This window comes from Sminthopsis crassicaudata, chromosome 5 (assembly GCF_048593235.1).
Source record: "Sminthopsis crassicaudata isolate SCR6 chromosome 5, ASM4859323v1, whole genome shotgun sequence".
In the NCBI taxonomy this organism is placed as follows: Eukaryota; Metazoa; Chordata; class Mammalia; order Dasyuromorphia; family Dasyuridae; genus Sminthopsis; species Sminthopsis crassicaudata.
The window spans coordinates 35,475,679-35,503,395 of record NC_133621.1 but is presented as its reverse complement, the minus strand read 5'-3'; the positions used below and the strand labels follow the sequence as shown (position 1 = coordinate 35,503,395).

Below are 27,717 nucleotides of genomic sequence, written 5' to 3'. Positions count from 1 at the left end.
AAGTGAGAATCAAGAACAAAGGTCATCAAGTGGGTCAGATAGTAACAGAAATAGGAACAAAGACCCTATCATGTCACTGATGACCTGACACTAAGGAGTTCTGAGAAAACAAAGAACAGAAAATTGACTAAAAGGGACTGAGAAAATGGGTGACCAGAACTAAAGATCTCAAGTGTAAACTTTTCTTAGAAACTGATTAGTGAAGGAAAGAAAGAGATCAGGTCAGTGGCAGAAGAAAGCATGGTTCAGGAGAGCACAGCATGTTTTTTTGTTTGTTTGTTTTGTTTTTAAACCAGTTATCTTTCCTTCTTTCCTAAGACCCAATTTATGGTCCAAGGGAGCAGAGTAAATTGAGTGTGGGTCTGGACTCAGGAAGATCTGGTAATCCAGCCTGTGGGATCCTGGGCAAGCCATTCAAATCTGTTTGCCACAGCTTCCTCATTTGTAAAATCAGTATTATAGTAGCACCTACCTCTCAGGGTTAATGTGAGGATTAAGAGATATAATTGTAAAGTATTAAGCATCATTTATCACACAGTAAGCTCATATAAATATTAATTATTATTATTGTTATCCTTAGGTTGTTTTTCTATTTATGTTTATCTTTCCCCACAAGAAAATTATCTTACCAGTTCAAGACATAAACGGTGACCATAAGCAGCAGAATAATGAACTGCATTATATCCTTGTTTGTCACGGATTCCTGGATTTGCATCATTTCTTAATAAGTATTCCAGGCACCTAGAGTGACAATAAAATTCAGAATCGTAACATCTTATAATTTAATTTAACTAATAGTTAAAAAAACAATTTAGTAGATACAATATATTTGCTTACATGTAATTATTCTCTCCTAGAAAATATCAATAGTGATGACATATTATAAATATTTCTATGTAACTATAATCTTACTTCTTTAAGAACGGATCTTCCCGGAACAATTGGCTACAACAACCATCCTTCCTCCTATTTCCTCGAAACTCCTTGGGGAGGAGGATAAAGGGGGAAATCCTCTCTGAAGGAAGGAAGAGGTTTCCTGATGATACTGTTTTACCTCTGTACTACTGAAATGTTCTAGGTAAAACTCTAATAATACTTACAAGCCTTTATCTCACCCACTTCCCCCAAAATAAGTAACAAATGAGATACCATGGTTCAGAGGACTATGAATCTAGAATTATAAGAAATCTCAGATAGTCCAACCACCTTCTTATTAAGGCTCACACCCACCCAAAGTTACAGAGGTAGAGACAAGATATTAATGAAATGCCTCCAATTTAAAAATCTCTTCTTTCCATCGTAACATAGAATGTCAAATGTATTATTATCTTTTCACTATTTCTTTTATAACCAAAAGACCTAGAAACACATTAAAAAATAAAACACTCTTGGGAATTTCATGATTCCCAAACACTACTGTATGAGGACTAGAAACAGTAATAGTTGTAAAAAACATTTAACAACAATAAACCCAAAACCAAGATTGGAAATCACTTAGCAAGCAATAGAGTATAAAGAGAAATAGAGTAATAACTGTGTGATGTGTATATAGGGATAGTAACATTAGGGATAATAGTTGTAATAGTTTAATAGTTGAAGAGATGAACAGCATTCATGGGAGCTGATATGGCAACCAAAAAACAGAACTCAACTCTTAAGTATTTTTAAGATATACTATGGGCCAACACTTTGCTTGTTGCTAGGAACACAAAAGATAAAAAAAATGGAAGTCATCTCTCTTCTCAAGGAGTTTCCATTGCTTTGGCCAGAAAAACACACACAAAGGTAAATGAAGATCAATTATGCACTAAGTATTTTTGTTTTGGGGGACTACAAACAACTGAAAGGATCATTAAATAATACTGAACACAAAGTCCTGGGTCCCTAGCTGGTTCAAGAGAGGTGAGAATTAAATCAGAAATTAAGGACAGAGGAAGATTACAGTATTTCTCACATGTCTAGGATTCCCAAGGTCTGGGGTGATTTCATTGTAGGGCTTTTTAACAAATCCCATTTTTAACTTGCAAGGCTTATATATTGGGTTTTCCCTTCATTAACACAGGCACCAAATTAACATAAACATTCATTTGGCTTGCCTCCCAAATATATCTACTTCTTTTGTAATATTTCATAATATTGTGTCTATTAGGAGACACAAAAGAGATTAAAAAAAGGTGGACCAATCATGTGGCATGATGAACTCCCTAAGGATCCAGATAGTCAAAAGAATGTAGAGGAAGGCTCCTCAGGCTAGGATACAATTTACATGATTAGAGGAAATGTCCACCATCTTTCTGAGTAAATTCAGAGTAAATTCACTGGTAAATGTGGAATCTGTCCAAAAACTAGAGGTGATGCCATTAGAAGAACTAAAGTAGATTCTTGTCTATTTCACAATATATGATATTCAATGTCACCTTACATTGGTGACATGCTTTAAAAATACTTTCAAAGTGCTTTAATAAAGATTTTATTTGTCACTCTAAAAAGAAGAAAAGGTAGGCATCTCCTTTATATTTTCAAAAGTAAAATAAAGGGAAACTCACAGAAGTCATACAATTAAAAATCTAAGATCTTGGACTAAAATCTAGGCCTTTTGAGTTTCAATCATTTTCTTCTATTGTCAGCTGGTCAAGAAACATTTATTTAGCACTTACTATATGCAAGTACTGTGCCAAGTACTGGGAATAAAAATTAAGCTTCCTTCAAAATGAAAAGGAACACAACTATTAGTTAAGGAGGACAGACTTGTAGCAAAAAATTGGAAACAAAAAGGGTGACCACCAGAGAATGGTTTTTAAAGCAATATGACATTCAAAATAATGAATGGAAAATTATCTTACAGGGTTAAATGACAAATATAAAGAATTTTGAGAAATTTGGGAAGACTCAGTTGGTCACCAAGAAGTTGATTTTTAAAAAAGAGATTCTAGAAATATCAGATGAAGGGAAGGGATTACAGAATACCAAAGGAGTATGATGATGAAATCATAGGGTCTTTAAAAATATTGAAGGGATATTTGAGTATGTCTACATATCCTTAAGTTCCATTACTTTTATTACAGTCACGACATAAATTCATTGTTATGTCAAATATGAAATACAATGAGCAAAAATTTTACCCATGGGAATCATTTAAATCTGATCAAGTTTATTAGTCACATACAATAATAAAACAGAAATAATTCTACATAGAGAACAAAATTATCTTGTAAGCAGAATATTACTTCCAGGTAATGACTTAATGCTCCATTAAGTGCTGAAACAAAAAGTTATTTTTGGAAAATAAACATCTTTGTGAAGAGGGATTTTTTAACATAGCAAAAAGTGTTTCAGTGAAAATGCTTTATATGTAGTGAAAATATACATATAAGAAAGCAATCTTCAATAAAAGTTAACCTTCAGAAGCTCTAAATTCCTACAACTATCTCTTCTGATTCACCCTCAAAACTGGGATAAAATTAGCTTATAGTGGGAGTTGCTGAATGAGCACACTTTCATTGGTCTCTTGCTCTTTCAAGTATCAACTTCATGAGAAAGACATGAATAAAATTTAATCAGAAACTTTAAAAACAAAACAACATTGAAGGCTGTTTTAAAGAAACTTTGTTTCTACAAAACTTGCTTAGTGAGCAACTGAAGGGGAAAACCCCAAAATGTACAATGTCAATGAAATATGTTATGTACTTTAGAAGTATACACTGTAAAAGTGAAAAACATGTTAAATAAACACAAAATTTCTTCCTTTTGGAAGAATCCTCTACTCTCAAACTACCTGCCTTCTCGTCCTATTACTTATACCTTGTCAAATCTCAATCCTGGATTACTCATACTAGCTGCATGAAGGAGCTGGAAGAATTCATGCAATTCATTTAATTAGGTCCATGACAAATTTGTCATCTAACCTCAATTGGCAAGTTCTCTTATTTCTCCCTGTTTTGACATTCCAGGTTCCACAGATGCTGTTTTGCTGTGAAAACAACCTGTTGAGTATGATGTGCTATTCTTCCAAAGGCACAAGAATTCTTGCCATCATTCCCAATTCCTCCTCATATACTCTGTACTTTTCTACTTGCTAAGGTCAGCTTTTCTTTGCACCTGCCCTTTTGATCCTTGCAGGGTGCAACCTCTTTCTTCTATTCTTTAATCAATTATTTTTTATATACTGCTGAGCCAATTTCTCTATCTTTATAAACCCTTCATTAGAATCTGCTAGCCACTGAACTGTCCTGTAACTTTACTCTCTCTTCTTCCTATCCCACCCTCCCTTTTTCTCCCTCTCTCCTTTTTCAGCCTGACTTCTAGAAAAAGTTTATGTCTCCCTTCATTGGCCTTTCTTTTCCATCTGGCGTCTGAATTTACTCAACTGAAAATGCTCTCTTAAAATAGGCCAAGTTAAACTGTCAAATTTGATGATCTTTATCTTTCTCAATCTTGTGGGATAGGAGCTATGACACTTTATTCTCTCCTGGTTCTTCTGCTAGCAATATGGCCCTTCTCATTGCCTTAATTGGCTCTTTGTGAAGTTCCTGCCTCCTAACAGCAAGACCTTTCCTGGGCACTTGGTATCTAATATCAACAATGGCTTATTAAACATATGCCCCAACATGCCTCAAACTCTAAAATGAAACTGTCTAAAATGAAACTCATTTTTCTTTCTCACCAAACCCACCATTCTTTCAAACTTACTTTATTTCTATCAAAGACCTGACCATCTTTCTGGTCCTTCCATAACATTAACAGTATAGACTAGGGAAAGTGAGGATGCTAATCAGCTGCCACATCTCCCTGTTTCTACCTTCTCAACATCTTTCAGATGTGACTGCACCTCTCTACTCACATAGCCTTTCCTTTTAACTCATGTTCCCATTGTCTTTCTCTTTTTGGCTAGGTTCTCTATTCTTACCAATCAAAAGTTAAAAAACAACAACAAAAAAAGATGAGCAGCCCTGCCTTTTCCATTGTCAGCTGTCAACATCCCATTCATCTTGTTCTGTTTTTGATTTTCCTCTTTTTCCTAAAAGAAACTATTACTGCTTTAATTACCTTTCTTTGATGGTCCAAACTAATCCTGAGATGGAGTACTCCTGCCACCACAGGTTTGTAATCCATCTGTTTTCTGCCCTCATGCAGAGAAATCTTCTATATTTTTAAAGACAATTTCAGATTTTTATGCTGCATCTTCATAAAACCCTCTCTTCAGTTAAGCAAAATCCATCAACAGCAACTAGTAGGCAACCTTCCATAACTTTGGTTGCCTTCGTTTTAAAAGGGAGAAAGTGAGTTTCACTATTTGTCCCTTAAAACAATTTGATTTTATTTATGCTTTTCTTCTAGTTTTTCCATCTATTTTAGGATTTATATTGTTTTCTTTTAACACATATAGTACAGCAAAACACATTTCTGTATGTAAAATATTCACCTATCAGAAAATAGATAAGCAAATTTGTTTCATCACGTACTCTGGAATTACAATTGGTTATTATTGTAATCAGAGTTCTTAGATCTCTTAAAGCTGTTGTTGGCATTGTATAAATTCTTCTTGTTCTACTCATTTCATTTTATACAAGTCTCTCCATAGTTATCTCTGAAATAAATTCCTTTATCTTTTCTTATACCACAATTGTATTTTATTACTTATTTTATTACTTATTACTTTTATATACCATAACTTGTTTAACCATTCCCCAATTAATGAATCCCCCACCGACTCTAATTTTCAACTCTTAATCCAAGCAAAAAGAACTACTAAGAATATTTTTGTAAGGCCCAGATAGTGTTTTGCTTAGGACTAATTTCTCCCTTAATCTACCTTCCTTTTAATTTTCCCCATTTTTTTCTTTTTTTTTTATTATAAAGTGAAATGTATTTTCAAATCCAATCATGTGTGTAATATTCTCTCCTTTGGCCTGTTCAAAAGGGAATAAGGTTCCAAGTTTCAGCCACTCTCTCACCTTATACTGAAACTCAGAGTGGACATTTATCATTTCTCAAATATTAGGATGCAAGCAGTTTATTCTTAATCCCTTATGAGTGTTCATTTTTACCTTTTCATGTTGACTCCTATGTTTGACCTTCAAAGGTTTTAGTTTTGGTCTTTTCATCAGAAAAGTCCAAGGTCAGAATCAGTACCTTATTAGGTACATAGCCCTAAACCTCTTCTTAAACCCTAAAATGCTAACCCCCACTTAGGCAAAGTTAATTAATTCCCTTCTATTGATTACCTGAGATTGCATGATAAGAGACACAGCAGCTAGCTGGCACCAATTCTCATACTCTACACAAGATTATGCATCTCCATGCAGTATCTGGGACCTTATCTTGTCTTAACTGTATAGACTCTCCTTGTGCTAGAGTATTCTTGATTAGTATGGACCTCTCTGTCTGCCCCAGAAAAATGACTCTGTGTTTTTTTTCTTTTTTTTGGTGGGGTGGGCATTTTTCATAATTCATTCTGGTACTTTTTCCTCAATCTATTTAGACTTTTTCCCCCCTATTTTTTTTACATTGGGGGTGGGATAGTGGGGACTAAGGTAGGGGGAAGAAGAAGCTCACTGTACTTCTTTCTGATATGCTGCTATTTTGGATCTGGCAGAACTGTGATTTTCATTGATAATCATTTTATATATATATATTTCTCTTGATTCTACTTCTTGGAAATAGTTCAAACAAGTGTTCTTATGTTTCTCTGAAATCCTAAGGTTCATCTTATGTTACTGTAATGTGCCATTAAACATAAAATATACAATTTGTTCAATCACTCCCCAATTAATAGAACTCTTAAAAATTACATATAACATATAGTGGTTAGAGTACCTGCCCTGAACTCAAAACGATCTGAGTTCAAACCTGACTTCAGACATCTAACACTAGCTGTGTGACCCTGGGCAAGTCACTTAACCCCAATTGCCTTGCCATAAACAAATGAATGAATTTTGAATGCAACTCTGCTGAATTCACCTATACAGATTTTGGAATCCTATGCTCTTCTCCCTTGATACTCTCTAGGTTATTGTATTAATACTCTCTCCTGGTTCTCCAACCAATCTGATCACATTCCTTAGTCTTTGTTAATGGATTTTCAACCAAGAGCAATAACTAATGTCATAGATGATTTTATACTGGGCAAGTGGTAATCTCATCAGCTCCCAAGGATCAACTCTAGGCTAATGATTCTCAAACCTACTTATTCAGTCTAACACCTCACCTGTTCTCCTTCTCACATGCCCATGGACATCTTGAACTGTATGTTCCATTGACACCTTAAATTCAACATGTTCATTCCCCCCCAAATCTTCTCCTCTTCCTAACTTCCCTATTACAATTTAAGGCAAACCATTCTCCTTTCTTTATGCTTGCTACTAAATTCTCCTCATTACAGTGAAAGAAATTCCCTCTTACTCCCGCCTCCTCTTCCCCTGGCAATTGGGGTTAAGTTAATTGTCCAGGGTCACACAGGTAGGAAGTGTTAAGTGTCTTGAGGTCGAATTTGAACTCAGGTCCTCATAACTTCAGGGCTGGCACTTTATCCACTGCACCACCTAGCTGCCCCTACAGTGAAGAAAATTAACCAAATCCAAAAAAGACAAGAGGTCTTTTTCTTATTAAATTTCAGAGAGGAAAAAAGACATAAGAACTTTATAGAATGCCTCAAAGACATAAGAACTTTATAGAATACCTCAAAGAGGGATTCACCTAATCACATAGGATCACAACCTCACAACCATCCTTGTAAGACTCCTTATTTTCTCTCTCCCCCTAGATTCAGTCAGTTGTCAAGCCCTGTCATTTTTATTCTAGCAATAGCTCTCAAACAGATCCCCCCCAACACACACACACACAAACTTCTCTGACACTGTCACCACTATGATGTTGGCTCTCATCAGCTCATGTCTAGATCACTGCCTTCGCCTTCTGCTGCCTCAAGGCTTTCTTTACTCCAATCAGCTATCAAAATAATTTGCCTCAAGTGCAAGTCTGACCATATCATCTCTTGGGTTTAATAAATTCTAGTGGCTCTATCATCTCTTTCTAGGACCCAACTTAAAACCATCTGTTTGGCATTCATTACACACAGCTATCACTTTCCAGTCTTCTTATACCTTTCCCCAGCCCCCACATTCTCTGTGAGCTAGTAACACCGATCTCTCTGCTGTTCCTTAAAGGAAACACTCCCTCCTAGTTACCTCCTAGATAAAATCTTCCCTTCCACACCAGGGATGGGAACAGCAAGTCACTATATAAGGCCTGTGAAATGATTTTGTCTGGTCCTGATTAGGCAACTACAGTTCTAGTCATCATTTTAGAAATGAGTTAATTAAAGCTTTGATCAAATATAGCACACTAATTTTTAAGTTAATAAACTTAAATGAACATTTAAATGGCCACTGGCAGAAAAAAAAAAAGTCCCTAGCCTTGTTTAAAGGCAGTCTTTTCCGATTCCCCAAAATTCTAGCGCTGTCCTTTACTGATAATCTCCAATTTATCTTGTATATGGCTGATTTGTACATAATTGCTTGCATTTTGTCTTTCCCATTAGACTGTGACCTTTTGAGAGCAGGAATTGTCTATTGCCTTTTTTCTTTTTTGTATTCCTAGCAGTTAGCACAGCTCTGGCACATAGATAGTTGGCACTTTTTGTTGATTGCTCATTGTCTCTCTGAACCTTTAAATATCTGTTCTCCCCCAAATCTAAGATTTAAGTCTCTCTCTGAATTTACTCCTTCCTTCTTTATAATGAATTCTAAAATGAAAAGGGGGTTCCCTCATCAAGGGTCCACTTATATCATCCTGAGCAATCATCACTCCTAGGTAGTTCAGCTGCGCTACAGGAAGTGCTATGTGCATCCAGGATGGCATGGGTTGGAATTTGAGCTGATAGATGGCAAGTGGCAGCTGGAACCAAGATGGTGGGAATGGGCAGGAAAAACCATGATTAAAGAACAAACATTTGCCAGATCAATAATTTTTTCCTATTTGGACACAGAGGAACATAATACAAATGCTACATCTTTAAAGAAATAAAGGTTGGTGTGTTAAGAATTTCTGAAGTACTGAAAAGAGTGCATTGGGGATACAGAGCTTGGCACTATTGTAATTCTTTTTTTCGGGGCAGCTAGATGGCTCAGTGAAGAGAGCACCAGCCTTGGAGTCAGGAGAACCTGAGTTAAAATCTGACTTCAGACACATAACACTTTCTAGCTATGTGACCCTGTGTGTGAAAGAAAAATAGAGAGAACCATCAAAGTCATACTTACTTGCCATCTGTGTCTGAGGTGGCTGCATAGTGCAGAGGGGTACAGCCTCTCTCATCCAGGTCATTCACACTGGCTCCTGACCCCACAAGAGCAAACAGGCACTGGTAATTACAGTTGGCTGCAGCGTAGTGGAGGGGCGTTCTTCCGTGTCCATTTCAAAAAAGAGACACAGATACCAGTAAACAACTTCAGAAATAAAGGCAGTTTTTATTAAGTCCTGATTGTATGCAGACACAAATTAACTTTTATGAAGCATATGTAGAAGACTGATCACAGCCTAGTTGGAAGACCAGGAGGAGAGAATCAGGGAGCAAGGAGAAGGAAATTCAAAGGTAACATACAGTAAGAAAGAGTTTTTGTGTAATTGATTCTTCTCAAACCTATAGAAGTTTATTTGTCAGAATAATAAGCTTCATTTCATTTTACTATAAAGTGAATTTTAAGTCAACTCTAATTACTTAGGCAATTCCAGGCTTGAGCACCTTGAATACTCTTCAGCTGCCCTCTATAACTTTTCAGGAACCGTGTGCTCAGGGAAGTAAGACTAATTTTAATTTCTGTCACATTAAGGGATAATTAAGAAGGTAAATCTGCTATAAAAGCATTACATAACTACACATGAATCTATAAAAAATTTTTGCATTAGCACCCATAATTAAGACCTCTTTATATTGCATTTCAAAATAATCATGAAGTCATAGATTTTTAATCTTTGCTTTCCTCATAAAATATTAGCTAAGAATCTCTTTTATATTTATTTCCTTAGTATAGAATCCCAAGCACATTGTTTTATACATATCCACACACCCCTCTCTACAGAAAGCATATATGCATAAATGGGATAAGTACTGGTCACTACTGGGTGACATGCCCAGCTGGTTTGCAATCTTCCTTCTTCACCTAATCAACAAAAAACAAGGGACATTAAGTTTTTGAATGTTTTCTCCACTGCTGAGTTTTAAAGAAAAGCATTTGTTATGACAAAGAAAAGCCTTCTCAGTATCTAGAGAGGGAAGGGTGGATGGGGGGGTTTGGAAGAAGGTGATAAGATGGTAACAAAGCACTCTGGGCTCTAATAAAGAGAAGTGACCATTCTCTTATTCAAGTCAGCTCTCCTGCACCCTCCTCAACCCTATTTTCAGTGTTTTCTCACATACCAGCTCTTTGACCAGTGCTAACAAAAAAGCCATTTCCATTTCTCTAACATACCTTCCCCTTGGTGCTGGCCCCTCCAAATTTGAGGACTATTTGTCAGCTTCCTTACTACAGAAAAAGCTCAAGGAGAATCTGTGCCCTCTCAACCTTTCTTACTCACTTCTTAACCCCAGGCAACCTGCCTTATCGTTGCTAAACACTGTGGCCTTTTCACACTGGAGGACCCTCCTTCCGAATGTTCATTTGAGCCTTGCTTTTTCCACCTGTGCGTCCTCCTGGTTCTCCTACTTGTATCTCATCCCTTGGTTCTTCTCAGTCCCCTCTGCTCAAGGCGCCCTGAGTAATATGTCCTAGGTTCTCCAACATTCTGTATATTCTTTCTTTGTGGTCTCATCAAAAGTACAATTTTAACTAAAAAAAGCAGATGATTTCCAACATTTACAATTTCAGTCCTTATCTGTTCCTAAACTCCAGTTGTCAGATGGACATCCTCACATGGCTGTCAAATAGGCATTTCTAAATCAACATGTCCAATGAAATTAAATTTATTTCCTCCCCAAACATAAAACTTCCTTCAAATATTCTTTTTGTTGAGGGCATTTCCATCCTTCCAAGTCACTTCGATCCCCTTGGAAGTCATTCAATCAATCAAGTACTTATTAAGTTATCACTGGATGTCCCAATATAAACCACCAAAAATTCCTGCTTACAAGAAATTTACACAAAAATGGGGAATGCAACAAATATGCAGATAAATGTAACTATATGTGACACAAAACTATCCAAAGTAATTAAATACAAAGTAATATTTAGCAGTTGGAAGTAATCAAGTAGCCTTCATGAAGAAGGTGGTATTTAGACTGCATCTTAAAGGAAGGTCATGTAGACTGACAAAGTTAGGAGTTCAGAACACTGGAGGGGTTGGCTATTTCCTTCTTCAGCTCACTTTACAGATGAGGAAATGAAACAAGACAGGGTTGAGTGACTTGCCCAGGGTCACATAGCTAGGCAGGGACCAGATTTGAAGCCAGGAAGAGGAATCTTCTTGACTGAAGACCCGACTGTGGGCACTCTATCCCGCTGTGCTTGGCCTCCTGCCTCATGAAGACCTCAATCTCTTCCTGACAAGACTATTGTAATAATAGTATTCCAACTAGTCTCTTTACTTTCAGTTTTTCTCTCCCCAAATCTTCTTCCACATGGCTGTCAAAATGATCATTCATTGCCTCTAAGATAAAAGGAACCTTTAAAATCTCTACATAACTGGCTCTAGCACATTTTAAAAGATCTATCACCGGGCTGTGCTATAGACAAATTAAGCCACGTACCATTTACATTCTGGACAACATAGGCTGTGTGTCCTACTAGGGATGCTCTCGCCTCCCAGCTTTGGGGCTCAGATGAGGCACTAATTCTACAGGAGGCCCTTCTCCTCTGGCTTTCAGCACTCCTTATTCTAAACACCTTGCTTTAGATCCAAAGTAGAATGCTGTATCCTTTCTTTAAGGGAAAGGATTATTCTGTTTTTGTCTCTGAATATGCACAGTGTGCCTTGAATCCAGTTGGTGTTATTAAATATGTGTTTTACTAAATTAGCCACACAAGAGAGTGAGCTTGTAGCTTTTAAATTTGAATTAAGACCCTCAATGTCACTGATAAATTGCCTACTTAAGTACTGCTTTCTCACTGAGGAATTATTAATTAGCATTAGATATGGTCTTCCATTTTATGGTTTCCATGTTAAGGCACATTAAGTCAAAAAAGCATTTTTGTATAAAATAAAAAGGAAAGCAAATAAAGAAGTCACAAAATTAAAGTAAACAAAATATATTATATCCTACCTCCCAAATTTATCCTTTTTGTTGAAGTCTGAGCCAGTGTTAAGTAGAAGATTTAGGCACTCCAAATTCCTAGTAATATCAAAAATATGCCTAATTAAATGTTTTGTAAAAGTTTAAGATAATCCTCTTTCAACAACAAAAATCAATACTTTTCAAACTGTATTTAATTAGACAATGATCTTAATAAACATAAATTATTAACTAATAACAGAAAAAAAGTCATAGTTTTAAAAGAGTACCTTTTATAACAGAAGTAATAGAACATGTTAATGGAAAAGATAAAACTTGTGCAATCTAAACTTTTATATTCACATATTATAACATAGCTGTGATAAATAAATTAGTAATAACAAAGAATTGAAATATCTTGTACTTTTTTCTCCTCTTTAGCTACATGCCTTACAACATAAAAATTACACTGAAGCTGCAGAATTTGAATTGATTTTTAGAGTATTAAAATACACCTATAAAATCAGGTGATTTTATAATTCATGTCAATTAAAAATTAGGAAATGTGAGTTTGGAATTAAGGTTCTTGCAAAACTTTTTTTTGGGGGGGCCCCCTCAGTGAGATAATTGGAGTTAAGTGACTTGCCCAGGGTCACACAGCTAGGACGTGTTAAATGTCTAAGGCCAAATTTGAACTCAGCACCTCCTGACTTCAGAGCTGGTACTCTATCCACTGTGCCACTTAACTGCCCCTCAAAACCACTTTTTGAAAAATTATATAATTATTATATAGATAATTTCATAGGTCTTGTCTTTTAAGCCACCTTATCAGCCCTGGAATCACAGCAGTAGCAAATTTTCTCCACTGTAAGCAGAAGGAACACATTGAATGTTTTAGGGCAAAGCTTCTTAAACCGTGGATTATCATATAACTGAATGTGAGGAGAGAAGTGGTCATGAAATTATGATTTATTACCATGAAATGTTTGATTTATATATTTATTTTATATACCTATATACCTGGGGTCATATAAAAATTTAAGGCAAAAAAGAGCTGTAAGTGGAAAAAAGTTTTAAGAAGCACTGCTTTAGGCCTGAAGAAATGGCAGGACAAAGCACGTAGAACCTGCCAGAGAATCAGGATCCAACATGAATTGGTGAGGGTTTGACTTCAAGAATATTAGGCTGTTTGTAATGTATGGAGGATGGACCGGAGAAGAAAGTACTATAATGTTTCAGATAAAGTAATGATGCAAAGGTAGGGAAACATATCAAGGAGGAAACCACTAAAACAATTCAGAAGAGAGGGAAAAAGGAATGGTGAAATGGTGGTAGGGGGAAATAGTGCACTTCTAAGTGAAGCAGGAAAATGAGACACTGATTTGGTAAAGACTTTTGACATCAGTATGGGAAGTGGCAAGGGTATAATGTGTGAGAGAGAATAAGTTCTGAGTTTAAAGGGAATGTTTACAACAGGGGAAACCTCACCCGGCCTGGACACGGAAAGGATTGACAGATTGATAGCTCTTTCTCGATTCTGTATACATGTATACAGATGTGTAGCCTAAGGAAACTAGGATTTCAATCATCAGAAGAGGAAGTTACTTTGTTCTGCTGGACTCAAGAGGCCAGAATTAATACATGTAACAGTCCATTCAGACTGAGAAATGGGCTTCATTTTAATTGGACAGACTTTATTACTATTTTCTCTCTTTCAAACCCATGTCCTCTTGACTATTCATCTAGCACTCTTTCCTTTCCACTCTGCTATGGATGTCAGAATACAGGATGCTGACTTAATAATTGAACCTTTCTGTGTACAGACTCCCCACAAAAGTAAAAAGGAATAGCACCTGAATCAATATGCCAAAACACATTCTTCCTGGCTGACTGACTTTCTTTCTTTTGCTGAGGCAATTGGGGTTAAGTGACTTGCCCACAGTCACACAACTAAGAAATGTTAAATGACTGAGACCAGATTTGAACTCAGGTCTTCCTGACTTCAGGGCTGATGTTCTATCCACTACATCAACTAGATGCCCCTGACTTTCTTTTTCTATTTAATTCCAGTAACTTCTTTGCTCCTATGTCATGTTTACTGACAATTACCAAAAGTGATGGGAGAAAAAACTATTATGACTAGTTTTAAAAAAGAAAATATACAAATTTGTGAAACATACCCTCCAGCTGCAGCAGCATGAAGACAAGTCCTGCCAAAATCATCTGGGGTATCGATGTCAAATCCTAAAGAAAATAAGAAAATAAAGAAATAATTATTTAGTGAAATAAAACATAAATCAAAGTTCTGCTAAAGTAGTCTACAAAATTCCCATGTAAGTGTCATGCATAGCATAATGACAGAGCTTGATACATAACTTCTTGGTGATGTACAAATTAGAAAGAACTTTATATTTTATGGAGACTCATGACTATTATTTAAGGTTTCATACAAGTCCTATAAATGCGCTTTCTTTGGGGGGGGGGGGGTAATGCTTTATTTTACCTCTGGTTGCTAATAGGAAGAAGATGCAAAGGTAAGCAATACCCTCACTCAAGCTTTTATGTAACTGTTATGAGGAAACAGTAATGAATATAATCAACATAAGGCAGGAATTGTCACTTTCAATATCCACTGAGAAATTATCAAGAAATTAAGGTTCCAAAGAAAAGAAACTCCTAAATAAAGCCTTAATAATATAAATAAAGGAATAGAGGTTCCTTTGGCTGACCTAGTTTGGGAATATCTTCTGATTTCTTGTTCTAATTAACAGTGTAAACTCTCCTCTGAAAAAGGGATTCTGTTCAATCTACATCCTTTTGTTTGATGAAGTTTTGTATCACAGACACTTTGGCAATCTGGGGAGCCAGTGGGATTCTTTTCATAATAGTTTGTTGTCAATATTCATAATGGAAGGAAGTTTTCATCAGAAACTAGCAAAATAGAGTTTTTCGATGTTGATCTTCAATAAAGGTTTCAATTCTCAACTATATAGAGAATTAATTCAAATTTATAAGAATATAAATCATTCCCCAATTGAAAAATGGTCAAAGCACATGAATATAAAGTTTTTGGAAGAAGAAATCAAAGCTATAATCATATGAAGAAGTACTCTAAATCACTATTGATTTAAGAAATACAATACACTTCCTACCTATCAGGGCACTTAATATGATAACAAAAAGTAAAATGATAAATCTTGGAGGATGTGGGAAAATCGGGACACCAGTGCACTGTTGGTGGAATTGTGAAATGATCCAACTATTCTGGAGAGCAATTTGAATCTATACCCAAAGGGCTATAAAAGTATGCATACTCTTTTGACCCAGAAATATCAGCACAAGGTCTGTATCCCACAGAGAGCCAAAAAAAGGGGAAAAAGGCCTATATGTGCAAAATATTTTTAGTAACTCTTTTTGTGGTGGCAGGAAATTAATGGGAATTCCAACAATTGAGGTACAGCTGACCAAGCTGTGGGATATGATTGTGATGGAATACTGTCCTACAGTAATGATGAATAAAATTCCTTTCAGAAAAAACAGAACCAGAAGAACACTGTACATAGTAACGGCAATACTACACAATGATCAACTGTGAATGACTCAATAACACAATAAACTAAGGCAATTCCAAAGGATTAAAAATGCTAGCTACTCAGAAAAAGAACCAATGAATGCAGATCAAAGGATATTATTTTTTCATGCTTTTCTTACTTTTGGATCTGTGCCTTCTATCACAATACGACTAATATAGTAATAAGTTTTGTATGATTGATCATGTATAACCTATATCAAATTGTTTAATGTCTCAAGGATGGGGGAGGCAGAGAGAAAATTTGGAATTCAAAAAAATTTTAAATGCAAATATTTAACATGTATTGGACTGCCTGCCAACTAAGGGAGGGGGGTGCAGGAAGGAAGGAATAATTTAGAACAGAAGGTTTTGCAAGGGTCAGTGTTGGAAAAATTACCCACACATATGTTTTGTAAATAAAAAGTTTTAATAAAAAAAATAAAATTAATGTTAAAAATTGTTTCCCCATGTGATAGGGGAAAAATAAAATACATACATTTTTAAAAACAGAAATTTTTTTTTAAATGCGTTTATATAACAGTATAAAGTGTGAGTTAAAATAACAGAAAGAATAAATAAATAATTATCTCTATCTAGAGAGGTTAATGAAAACAAAGGTTTTTTTCTTCTCCATCTAAGTTTATACACTCTTTGAAAACTATACAGAGAATCCTGGGTGTCTACAGATCGCAGGCTAAGAACCCTTGATTTTATTATAGTGGGAAAGAGTTAGCTTTAGCCACAAGCAGAATAAACAGCCATTCTATTTAAAAAATAAAGCATGGGTTTTTTTTTTTTAATATGTTCTAATTTTGTCATACAAAAAATATAAAAATTCATGATTTGCTTACCTGAAGAAAGAAGTTTCCTACAGCAATCTGAAAAACCACTTAATGCTGCCAAATGGAGAGGAAACATTCCATGTATGCCCCGCCTAAAGCAGATATTATGGTATACTGATTACAATAAAAGTTTTTATACTACTAAAAAACAGACATCACTCTTGAGACTAAAGAAGACTATATTTTCACATGCATTTCAATTGTGTTCAATTCAAAGTTTTGAAAGAAATATCTTGTTTTTATTGACCTATTATTACTTTCCATATTAAAAATAATGAAAAGGTGTTATTATAATCACAAGGTTAATGACTACAAAACCATAAAATAAAATGAATGTTGGAGGATGTGCACTGTTGGTGGAATTGTGAAATGATTCAACTATTCTGGAGAGCAATTTGAATCTATACCCTAAGGACTATAAAAGTATGTATACTCTTTTGACCCAGCAATATCAGCACAAGGTCTGTATCCCACATAGAGCCAAAAAAAGGGGAAAAGGACCTACATGTTAAAAAAAAAAAAAAAAAAAAAAAAAAAAAAAAAAAAAAAAAAAAAAAAAAACAAAAAACCAAAAAAACCCATTTTTAAAAAATCATAAAAATTCACATGATTTTTATTATCTCTTATTATCAAATTAATTACAAACCATCTGAAGTCATTGTATCAATAAACAAGTAGAGGAAATTCAGGCAGATTGATAATCAGCCAACTATTTCTTCCTCCAACTCTCATAACATACCTTTCCTTAAAAAATCAAATACGTTGTAATGATTTGTTTCATTTCATTCTGTATTGTGTAAGCAGATACCATCCTACTTGAAAATGACTTACTTTGCTGTGTCAGCACCACTTGTAATGAGAGTGTTGATAAGTAGTTCATGGCCATATCGAGCTGCTATGTGCAAAGGAGTATTTCCATTCTTATCTTTACAGTCTATTTCTGCTCCTATAATAAAACATATCTAAGTCAGATCTACATAAATGAATATCAGGTTATATCACTTAGAAAGGAATAATTTATGCTTTTCTCTCAATTCCTTCTAATTCACAATTTATATTGATATTCAAATATTACCTAAGATAGCAATTCTTTCCCCCTTCAAGTGTAACCAGATTAATACTCATATTAAAATCATTTCAGTAACAACCCTATTTTAAAAGACCAATTCTTTGCTAATAGCTAAAGACTACACCAATTTAACTCAAAACAAATATTTATTGGGTTCTATATTTCTATCACTCAAAAAAGATGACTATCACTTTCTTAAAATAATCTATCACGACATTTTAAATTAACATAATGCAACTAGTAAATACAAAACAGAAGTGTCACCAACACCCACAACAATAAAAGAAATGATAATAATAAGAAACAATAATAAGAAATGACAAAGAAATAGGCTTATTGCCCATTAACCAACTTAAAAAGGAATTGTTGATATTTAAGATGGCTTCTCTTTCTACATTCCATTAAGAAAAACATAAGAGAAAAAACTAATGAAAACTACAAGAAACACAGAATTGTTAATTTTAGTGGGATTTGAAGACAAACATGGAGATATCTGTTCTATTATGGCAATAACTAATAACATGCAGAGACGCTTTTTTTGTTTTTGTTTTCTAAAGATCAGTTTATAACTACATCTGAAAACAGAAACAAAAATACTTTTTACCACTCTGGATAATGGTTTGTGATCTTGAGAATCTGCCATGGATTGCTGTCATGTGCAATGGTGTCTTCCCATCTTTGCTCTAAAGAAATACAATTAAAAAGAAATTATTCTACTACTTACATAAATATTGAAAGTACATTGACAATGGCTAGAATTGAAGCCAGATATTTTTTGTGCATAATTATTGTGTAGCTTTGAAATACTATAATTTCAATTAAGATATTAAAAGGTAAGCTAGTAGAAGAGCACACACAAAGAATCAGTCTTCAATTCAGGTCACTGTAAAAAAGACTAAGCAGAATAAGCATGAACAGAAATTTCCAAGTGTGACAAATTTACCCACATTTGCTCCTTGACTGAGGAGGAATCACAGATACTAATTTGCCACAGCAAGAACATGAGAGCATCAGACCTTTTTCCTAGCTGCAGACTCAACTATCAGAAACTGACGTGATGAATGAAGTATTGCTATATAAAACACTCCTATATGTGGGATTTAAAACAAGATTCTAACTACTTCAACAAAGTCTATATTCACGAAAAGAACATAATGTACAGATTTCACCACAAAATATATGTTTAAACATTGAGATCTCATTTTAAGTATAAATTCGTTGTTGAGATGACTAAGTAAAATAAAGTGGCTTTATATGTGTTATTAGATTTGAGAAAATTTTAAAATGAAAACATTTAAGTCCTTGAAGGATAATGAAATATCTTGTGCTTCAACCATCATATTTAAAAGAAAATTATTATATTAAGGGTTGAGGGAAAACATTCTATTATCTGGTCCACTAAGCCTATCATTCAATCATTACTCGATTATAAATATCATGGGGGTAAGGTGTTGGGGTTAAGAAAAGTGAACAATTTTTTTCATTTTCCTATCTCCAGAGACCAATGCAGTCATTTTAACATTTTTGTTAAATTGAAACACTAACTTGTTATTTATGAAATATTTAATTTTATCATCAATGCAAAATTAGTAAATTTTATTCAACTAATAAACATAATCATTGCCTTTAAGAAGTTAGATAAGGAGAAAGAATTCATAACAGTAAATAATATTCAATTTCTCTAAATAATACACCTTTTAAATTGTAAAATGTATTGTTTTTCAAAGGCTAAGTTCAAGAAGTATAATTATGAGACTCAACTGACAAGCCTTTTTACCCCCCTGAACTTTTCTGGCTATCCCCATGCATAAAACTGTCCACTAAGAGGCAAAGTAAAGCTCCCAAAGAAGTTACACTGGTGAGATGCCAGCTCCCCAGGGGGATGCACTCAAAGCTTGGAAGCAGCAGCTAGTCATTATCAACTTTTGTTAGATAAGTCAGGTTTTAGTGAAGGCTCTTTATTGTAGAATATGCAAATTTAAAAAGTTAAAGCCACTCCAACTATGTTGTAACCCAAAACAAATATTTTTAGAAACTGTCTCAAGGTTTTGGGAGAAGCCTCAAGAGAAAGGCAGCCCAGACCACAAACATGTTATCTCATAAAAAATATCTGTGTCCCCCAGGAAATGGAAACTTGGCAGCCCAAGCTCTTTTTTCCCGATATCTAGGCTACTGGACTTGATTTACCTGGATTTTAAGGTATTTCAGACTCAGAATAATTATCAGATGACTTTTCATGACCATCACTAGAAGGGTCAATAGCAGCAAGCTATTTGCGCTAAAGAAAGAGACAAAAGGTCATAGAAAAGTTTTTCTCATTCTTTGAGCAACTGCAACCAATCTCCAGGATAGAGACAAAAGACTAGCCCTGTGGTTTTATTGATGGATGGAGACCCTCCCTTTACCAGCTCAGCATCATCTGGATGGCATCATCTCTATAACCCTCAGAGAGCTGCCTAAAACACTATTACATGGCCTTATAGGCAGCACTGTGCCAGATGTAGGGCTTGGATCTCAGTATCCTGGGCATTATACATTGCACTGTGATCTCTGCCATGAGAAACCTAGTGGTGCAAAGATCAAAGGACTGGACCTAAAGGCAGAAGCCCTGAGTTCAAACCCAGTTTCAGGTTCTTGCTAGCTGTGTAATTCTGCCTCGGTTTTCTCAACTACAAAATGTAGATAATCATAGCACACATAGGATTGTTGTGAGATGCAATCAGATATCTGTAAAGCCTGGCACACAGTTTCTTTCCCTTTTCTCTCAGTCTCAAGATGAGATCCTCAAAATTATTTCATGATATCTTCTTTTCCTCAAAGGGATCCTAAACACCAGAGTAAGGAATAGTGATTTAGTATATTGGCAAGAGAGATTTGTTACCAACTTTTAATCAAAGTGCTGCTTCCTGTTTTTAGGCTTTGATTTATCAATTCTCCAAGTATTTATACTTTCATTTTGTGCTTACTTTTTCAGGCCACAAGACCATGGACTGGCATATGAATATATGATAAATAAATCATGAAGCAAGCAGTGAGAACATCTCTGAATTACTCAGAGCTAATTCAATTCCATTTAGTGGGCAAGATGCTTCAGGTTTTGGGAGCATTTTCCCTGGGGGAAGAGAGGGGGGAAATACCTCTTAGCGAATTGTTAAAGGATGATTATGAACAATTATAGAAAATAGAAACTATTTTTTTACTCATTTACACCTCTGATGTAAATATTTAAGTTGTGAATAGCAGCCAATTTTCAAAAGTAATTTAAAAGTCCATACCTTCATGTTCACATCAGCCCCATTTCCAACCAGGAGCTCCAAGCAGAGAGCACCATGTGTCGATGCTGCAGCAAAGTGTAAGGGAGTAAATCCTTTCTCATTCGTTTGATTGACATGAGCACCACAATCTATAAGTTCATTCACAACCACATCTTGTCCATTATAGCAGGCTACATGAAGAGGTGTATTTCCATAAGCATTAGGTTCATTCATCTATCAGACAAAGGAGAGAGCTGGTGAGCACATCTGTAGCTGTCCCTTATGTACTTAGAAACATTCCTTCCTTTGCATTCCCTGTTATAAGTTATAAGTTATAAGGTTGTGTTTCTTCATAGGTAAAATGGGCATAGTAATCCTTGTAATATCTCGACTCAGATTTTGGGGAGCATTGCACTTCACTCAGAAGCCCTGTACTAGATTGCTTGAGATAATGACTTGAGATCTTGGACAAGTGCCTTCCTCTCTAAGCATTAGTCTCCCTCTTCTGTAAAATGGCTCCCTCCCTCACAGGGTTGTTGTGAGGACCAAATAACATAACAAGTACATCTTAAAGCACTGTACAAATGCAAGCCACCCATAGGGTGGCCAAGAGATCCAAAATATAAACTAAAAACCAAACAAACACTATACACTTTATGGAGAACTGCCAATTATGATCAATAACTAACTCTCTGAGATGGTACTTATCATCTCTCATTTACATTTGATTCAGTGTAGAAAAATAAGCAAGTCACACAATGGTACAGCAGAGACTTCTTCTCCTTAAATGCATTGTAACACATTACCTTTTATGAAAGGAGTATGCTACAGAGCTGAGACAAACAATTTTTGAAATAGTTTTCTTTGGAAATAATTGTGTTGATAATAAAACAATCTTTCTATATTAAGCCATAAGATGGGAATAGCATGAATAGAGAATGTAAGTTGTATGTATGCACTCATGATAACTAAAAATCTTACAATTTTTATTGAAGACTTATTTGACATTAAATTAAAATCATAAAATATATATGAACTAAGTTTTAAGCCTTATAACATTACCAATCACAGTTTCCTATTGTTAATCATTTCTCAAACGAAACCATTTATTTGAAAATAATTCAAATTGAAGGTATAAATTGAAAATTCCAGTATCTCTGTAATAATCTATGTTTCCTATTTATCTAAAGAACTCCCAAAAGGTAATGCAGTAATGTATGTATGTATATGAATGTATGTGTGTATGTAACTATATCTCTGTGTCTATGTGTGTATGTGTGTGGGTGTGTAGAAAAACACATTTGGATGGACTATAAACTAAAAATGTAAAGAATGGAAAACACTATATATATATATATATATATATATATATATATATATATATATATATATATATATATATATATATATATATATATATATATATATATATATATATATATATATATATATATATATATATATATATATATATATATATATATACATATATATATATATGCATTTTCTATACTTCCTTTCCAGCACCTAACATAGTGTAGTTAGTAGGTAATTAAGAAATGCTTCTTAAATGAATGATTTTGTTTAAGAAAAGTTCATTCTATTTAGCACCACAAAATTCACTTGTATAAAGTGGAAAACAAATCAGAAAATAAAGATCATTCTAATGAACAATTTTCCAAGTATTTTGTTATTGAAGGAAAAAAAAATTCTTGACTTTTCTGTATTTGCATTTTTAAAGAAATACTGTGGTATATTAGCCATACTTCAGTTAAACCCATCAAATTGCTCACTAAAAAGGCACAAAATGTGCAATATTCTTTTCCATTAGTTTACTTAAAGCAAAGATTTCACATCCCATATTAATAAAACAAAACAAAACAAAAAATCTTAAATGTGTTAAAATAGTGAAACAAAATTAATCGGCATGTGTCAATGAAAAAAAACTTACAAAGGAAACATACAATTAAATCAATGTGTTATCCAAAAGGATATAAGGATATTTTACTTCAGAATTCAAAAACATGACTTTCCAAATTAAGTTTATGAGAAAAGGTATTATATTATTAAACTGAGATTACATCTTTAAAATGTATGTGAAGATAAATTAATTGGATTGGGATACTGTTGTCAGCACATGTCTCAACTATTTTCTCTCTCTTTACTAGTTTTCTACTTCTGTGTTTTGTCTGCACATAGCTCTATACTCAAAAAATATAATCAAGTCTGTTGGAATTAACACAAGGAAAAAGAGCCAACAGCTTTCTATTTGGGGTATATCACAGAAGTGTCAGTGTGTAACACTTATCTTGTTTGCTTGAAAAGGTTTTTTGCTTCCTCCAGTTCTCAGCTGTATTTCAGATGCCTGAAATTGCTGGGTAAGTGAGGTGTTTCTAAGAAGGTATTGGAGCAATCATAATAAAACTTAACTTTTTCGACAAGTTGTTCAGTAGGAAGATAGAATCTCCTGGAGCCTATAGCAGAAACAGAGGTGAAGAACTTATAACTACATCTAAAAGAAAAATTTCTACTAACTGAAGGTACTCATCCTCAAAAAATATCTCAGGGTACCCTTTTTATCTCATAAGTAAAATTGCACACTTCCTACTCAATTATATTCCTGTTGAATAGCTAAACTGCAAAATCATCCATTAGAATGGAGGGCAGAGTCTGGATTTTTGCCTTTTTAAAAAATCCCCTGCCCTTAGAACTTAGTTGGGTACAATGTAGGTGCAAATATTTAGCAAACTGAATTGAATATAATGGGTTGTTTTCATATTTGAAGACACATGCAATAAAAGGAAAAACTTTAGGAAGCATTTAGAACATGGGGAAAATGTCTATATTACACTGACCAATAATACAAAATTTGATACTGTCCTTTTCAAAACTTTCCCTGTACTTACATCAACACCGAGATCTAGAAGATATTTCACGACACTGATCATTCCACTAGAAGCAGCAGCATGAAGAGGCGTATAAGATTTCTTATCTTTACATGTGACTTCAGCTCCATGAGCGACAAGCAATTTCACAACTTCAATGTGACCTGAAATTAGTGGGTAAAGATAAATAGTTCTATCTTTTTCATTGCTGTATATATCTTTATCTGTACAAAGTCAATAAATATAAATTTTGGTTTCCCCTTACCCACTATTTACATATACACTTGTGCATATATAGAAAATCATAGAAAATGAATATATAGGACAATAATAAAAAAATAAAGGTAATTGGGCTTGGAAGGGGAAGGGGACATAAAAGAACTATTATCTCTGATGACTTTCATGCACATTAACTTCAAATTTATGGATAATCATCCTTCACTATGATTAATTTGCAATCCACAAACCTTCTAAAATGGTTTAAAACAATGATTATTATTTATGATTTCTTACATTTTCCAAGTTGTTAAATCCTACCAGCTTAATATTTACAACGCTGTGAACTCCATCCTTTCTCCATTGTCAGGGAAAAAATACTTGACTTTTCTGTATTTCCATTTTTAAAGAAATACTGTGGTATATTAGCCATACTTCAGTTAAAAAAAAAAAAAACAAACCCAAAACTGTCAAATTGCTCACTAAAAAGGCACAAAATATGCGCAGGAATGATGTGAACTTTAACAGAGCCCATTCTGTTCCCGTAGTCATTCATATCTAAAGCATACTCAATAGTCTTATCATGTAGTTGCGTGTGAATTTATTCTAAGCGAGTATCCTCCCTAACTCTCCACATCTCACCTTTACTTCCTCTGATCTTTCAAAAGTTTCCATAACTCACAGCCTGGTGCTTAATCATTTTGATTTTGCCTATGGGCCCTAGTAACTATGAAAACGTCTGTTGTGAATTTTTCACATTATGACCCACTATTCCACAACCTATTACTTCTTCAGGAATATTCTTTTATTTAAAATAATGATAATATTTGACTTCACTCTATTTTCCAGCATCTTTTGAGGCTCTACAAAACCCTAGAATGATCTGGGCCAGTATGATACTGTAAGTATTCAGTAGCTGAATATATTTATCTCATTCAAATAATCTCTCATTAGGCCTTCTTCAATGCAAACAAATGTGTGTGTATAGAGAAAGAATGATTTAAAATGTAAGTTACAACAGCTTTAAATTTTTAGCAAACTTCTGTAATTGGGCTTTTAATTAATATTAAGATACTAAAATTAGGCACAGGAAATGGAATTCTAAAGTGTAGTTTGTTCATCACAACAGGATCTTAGAGGGTGGAACTAAGAGAGTTAAAGAAATAGGAAACAATTGTGCAGCATGATAAATGTGGAAAAATATTTAGAAGAACTGCATATATTTAACTTACATTGAATTACTTGCTGTCTAGGGGAGGTAGAGTGAAGGGAAGGAGAAAAACTTGGAACACAAGGTTTTACAAGAATGAATGTTGAAAACTATCTTTGCATGTATTTTGAAAACAGACGGCTATTAATACATTTTAAAAAAAAGAATGTTAAAAAAGAAAAGAAAAGAAAAGAAAAGAAAAAAAGTAGGAAGCAATGTAGCTGAATCCACAACTCTTCCAAACAAATCTAGAAGATGCATTAGAATGATTCTTGGTAAGATCCAGAAAAAGTCATAGCGAGTTCTTTGTCTGGAACAGCTCAGCACTGGGAAACATGAGAGGTCTGCTGACACAGGCAAATACTGTGCCTAGAACACTCCAATGCATTAAAAAGCAAAAGGAGGTTCCAGATTCAGGCAAGGCCACACCCAGATCCAAATAGGACACTATGATGGGATAAGTGCCATCTAGCAGTTTCAACAATTACTCAGTTATAGGTCACAGATTCATGGTAGATTGAGAATAGAACATGAAAATGGGGAAGGGAGAGGAGATAAAGCACAGTTTCCATATTTCTGGGTAGTATCAACAAAAAAGTTCAGAAGCAAGCAGCAGCAGAGTAGTCCACATCCTAGGAGCTGAGCAAGGTCTCAGGTTCAACTTCTAGCCTTATCTGAAACCTGGAGAGGCCAATGGAGACCCAGGGATCCTCTAATTTTGTCACTACTAACTGGTATGGGTAGAGTGACAAATATTCGGTTGCTAAAATTCCAAGTCAGGAATTTGCAGAGATCACACCCAAAGGAAAGTAATCAATCTTTTGTCCTGAATCAGATTACTCCAGGAGCACAGAAAACTGTTGGGTTCCTGAAGTCTTGGAATAACAAAACCAATCCTTATGCCAAGTCTGAACTTGACATAAGAAGTAGGCTGCAGGAATGAGCAAAAAAAAAAAAAAAAAAAAGAGAGAGAGAGAGAGAGAGAGCCTCGACATAATAAACAAATGCAGAAAACAACCACAAATATTTTGTCAGAGAAATTTATAGCTTGGAAACAAACTCAATGAAAATACCTGGAAAAGATGAAGTAAAAAAAAAAAAGTTTTAATAAATGAAGTGTGAAATAAATAAACGAGGAGAAAATTGGCAAAGAAATGAGAACTATGGGATAAAGAACTGGAAAGGGAATTAATACTTGGCACAAGATGGAGAAAATCTTGCCTAAACAACATACTCCCTGAAAATTAAAATGGACCAAAGAAAAGCCAATGATTCTAAAAAAACAAGACAAAAAAAGACAAAAAAAGAGCCTGCAAATCATCACAATTCATGAAAAATTTAAACTATGAATTCAGAGCTCTTAGAAACAGAGAGTTAGACTAAATAGAAATGGAAAGAATTCACTGGTTACGTCCTGAAAGAATGCTTAAAATGAAAATATCCAGGCACATCATAGTCCAAATCCTGAACTTTTAGACCAAAGAAATAATATTGCAAAGCAAGCAGAAAAAAAGGAATTCAAATATTGAAGAACCACAGTTAGACACCACTGTAAAATAGTGAGGAGCTTAAATGCAGTAATTGAGAAGGCAAAAGATACAAGCTTACAACAAAGAATAACATAGCCAGCAAAACTGAGTACAATGCTATATAGAGGGAAAATGAACCTTTGATGAAACTGAATTCCTGATGAAAAGATCCAAACTGTGTATAAATGATTAAGTTCAAACACAAGAGTGAAAGGTAGCATAAGAAGATAAACATCATAATGAACATGATAAAAAGAACTAAAAAAAGGATAAACTGCTTACTTTCAATACATGTGTCTATTCTGAATCTTATCATCCTGGGCCACAGAAGCAGTATAATTAGACAAGGCCTGGGAGTGATTCTGTTGCATTACTTGGTGTCTTGATCTTAAAAGAATGGAGAGAAGGGAAGAAGAACACACAGAAGGAGAATGAAAAGAAAGATTAGGGAAAATTATCTCACATAATGAGTGAGCAACTAGAAGTCTTAATAAACATAGCCTGATGGGGTTGAGAGTTGAGAGGAAGGTAGAGAAACTGACACTTCAACTTCACTCTTACCTGAATCGGTCAAAGGGGCTGCCTATAAATTGGGGAAAGGCTGAAAAAGTTACGGCATATAAATATGATGGAATAATATTGCATTATAAGAAGTGATGGGATGGGCTCTTTATGTCTCAAGTGTGTTTGGGAGGTAGGGGGATGACAGTAAAAGGGGGTGATAGGGTAGGAAAGTGAGAGGGCAGATTTTTGCTGATTGAAAATAACAAAATATAATTTTTAAAATTTAAAACCATTCGCAGATAGATAGAAGGCATAGACAGGGCATTGTGCTTCATTCTAGAATATATATTATATTTCTTCACACTGAATAACATATTTAATCTTTCTGTTCTTTTTATAAGTATCACTGGACAACATATTACAATGTGTCAGATG

General features: G+C 34.5%; 1 protein-coding gene across 6 annotated transcripts in view; it reads right to left on the bottom strand.

Moving 5' to 3' along the window:
- ANKRD28 (ankyrin repeat domain 28) overlaps positions 1-27,717 on the bottom strand; it is a 150,933-nt gene that overhangs the window by 19,866 nt on the left and 103,350 nt on the right. For 4 of the 6 annotated variants that reach the window (XM_074270730.1, XM_074270731.1, XM_074270733.1 and 1 more), the window contains exons 7-16: positions 23,845-23,987; positions 23,370-23,412; positions 20,960-21,174; positions 18,289-18,367; positions 17,447-17,561; positions 16,625-16,707; positions 14,383-14,446; positions 12,254-12,322; positions 9,258-9,398; positions 630-741 (exon numbers count right to left, since the gene is read on the bottom strand). In XM_074270730.1, the coding sequence (XP_074126831.1) occupies positions 630-741; positions 9,258-9,398; positions 12,254-12,322; positions 14,383-14,446; positions 16,625-16,707; positions 17,447-17,561; positions 18,289-18,367; positions 20,960-21,174; positions 23,370-23,412; positions 23,845-23,987 (1,064 nt within the window). The remainder of the gene's footprint in view (positions 1-629; positions 742-9,257; positions 9,399-12,253; positions 12,323-14,382; positions 14,447-16,624; positions 16,708-17,446; positions 17,562-18,288; positions 18,368-20,959; positions 21,175-23,369; positions 23,413-23,844; positions 23,988-27,717) is intronic. The other 2 variants (XM_074270729.1, XM_074270732.1) reach the window with 1 other exon arrangement.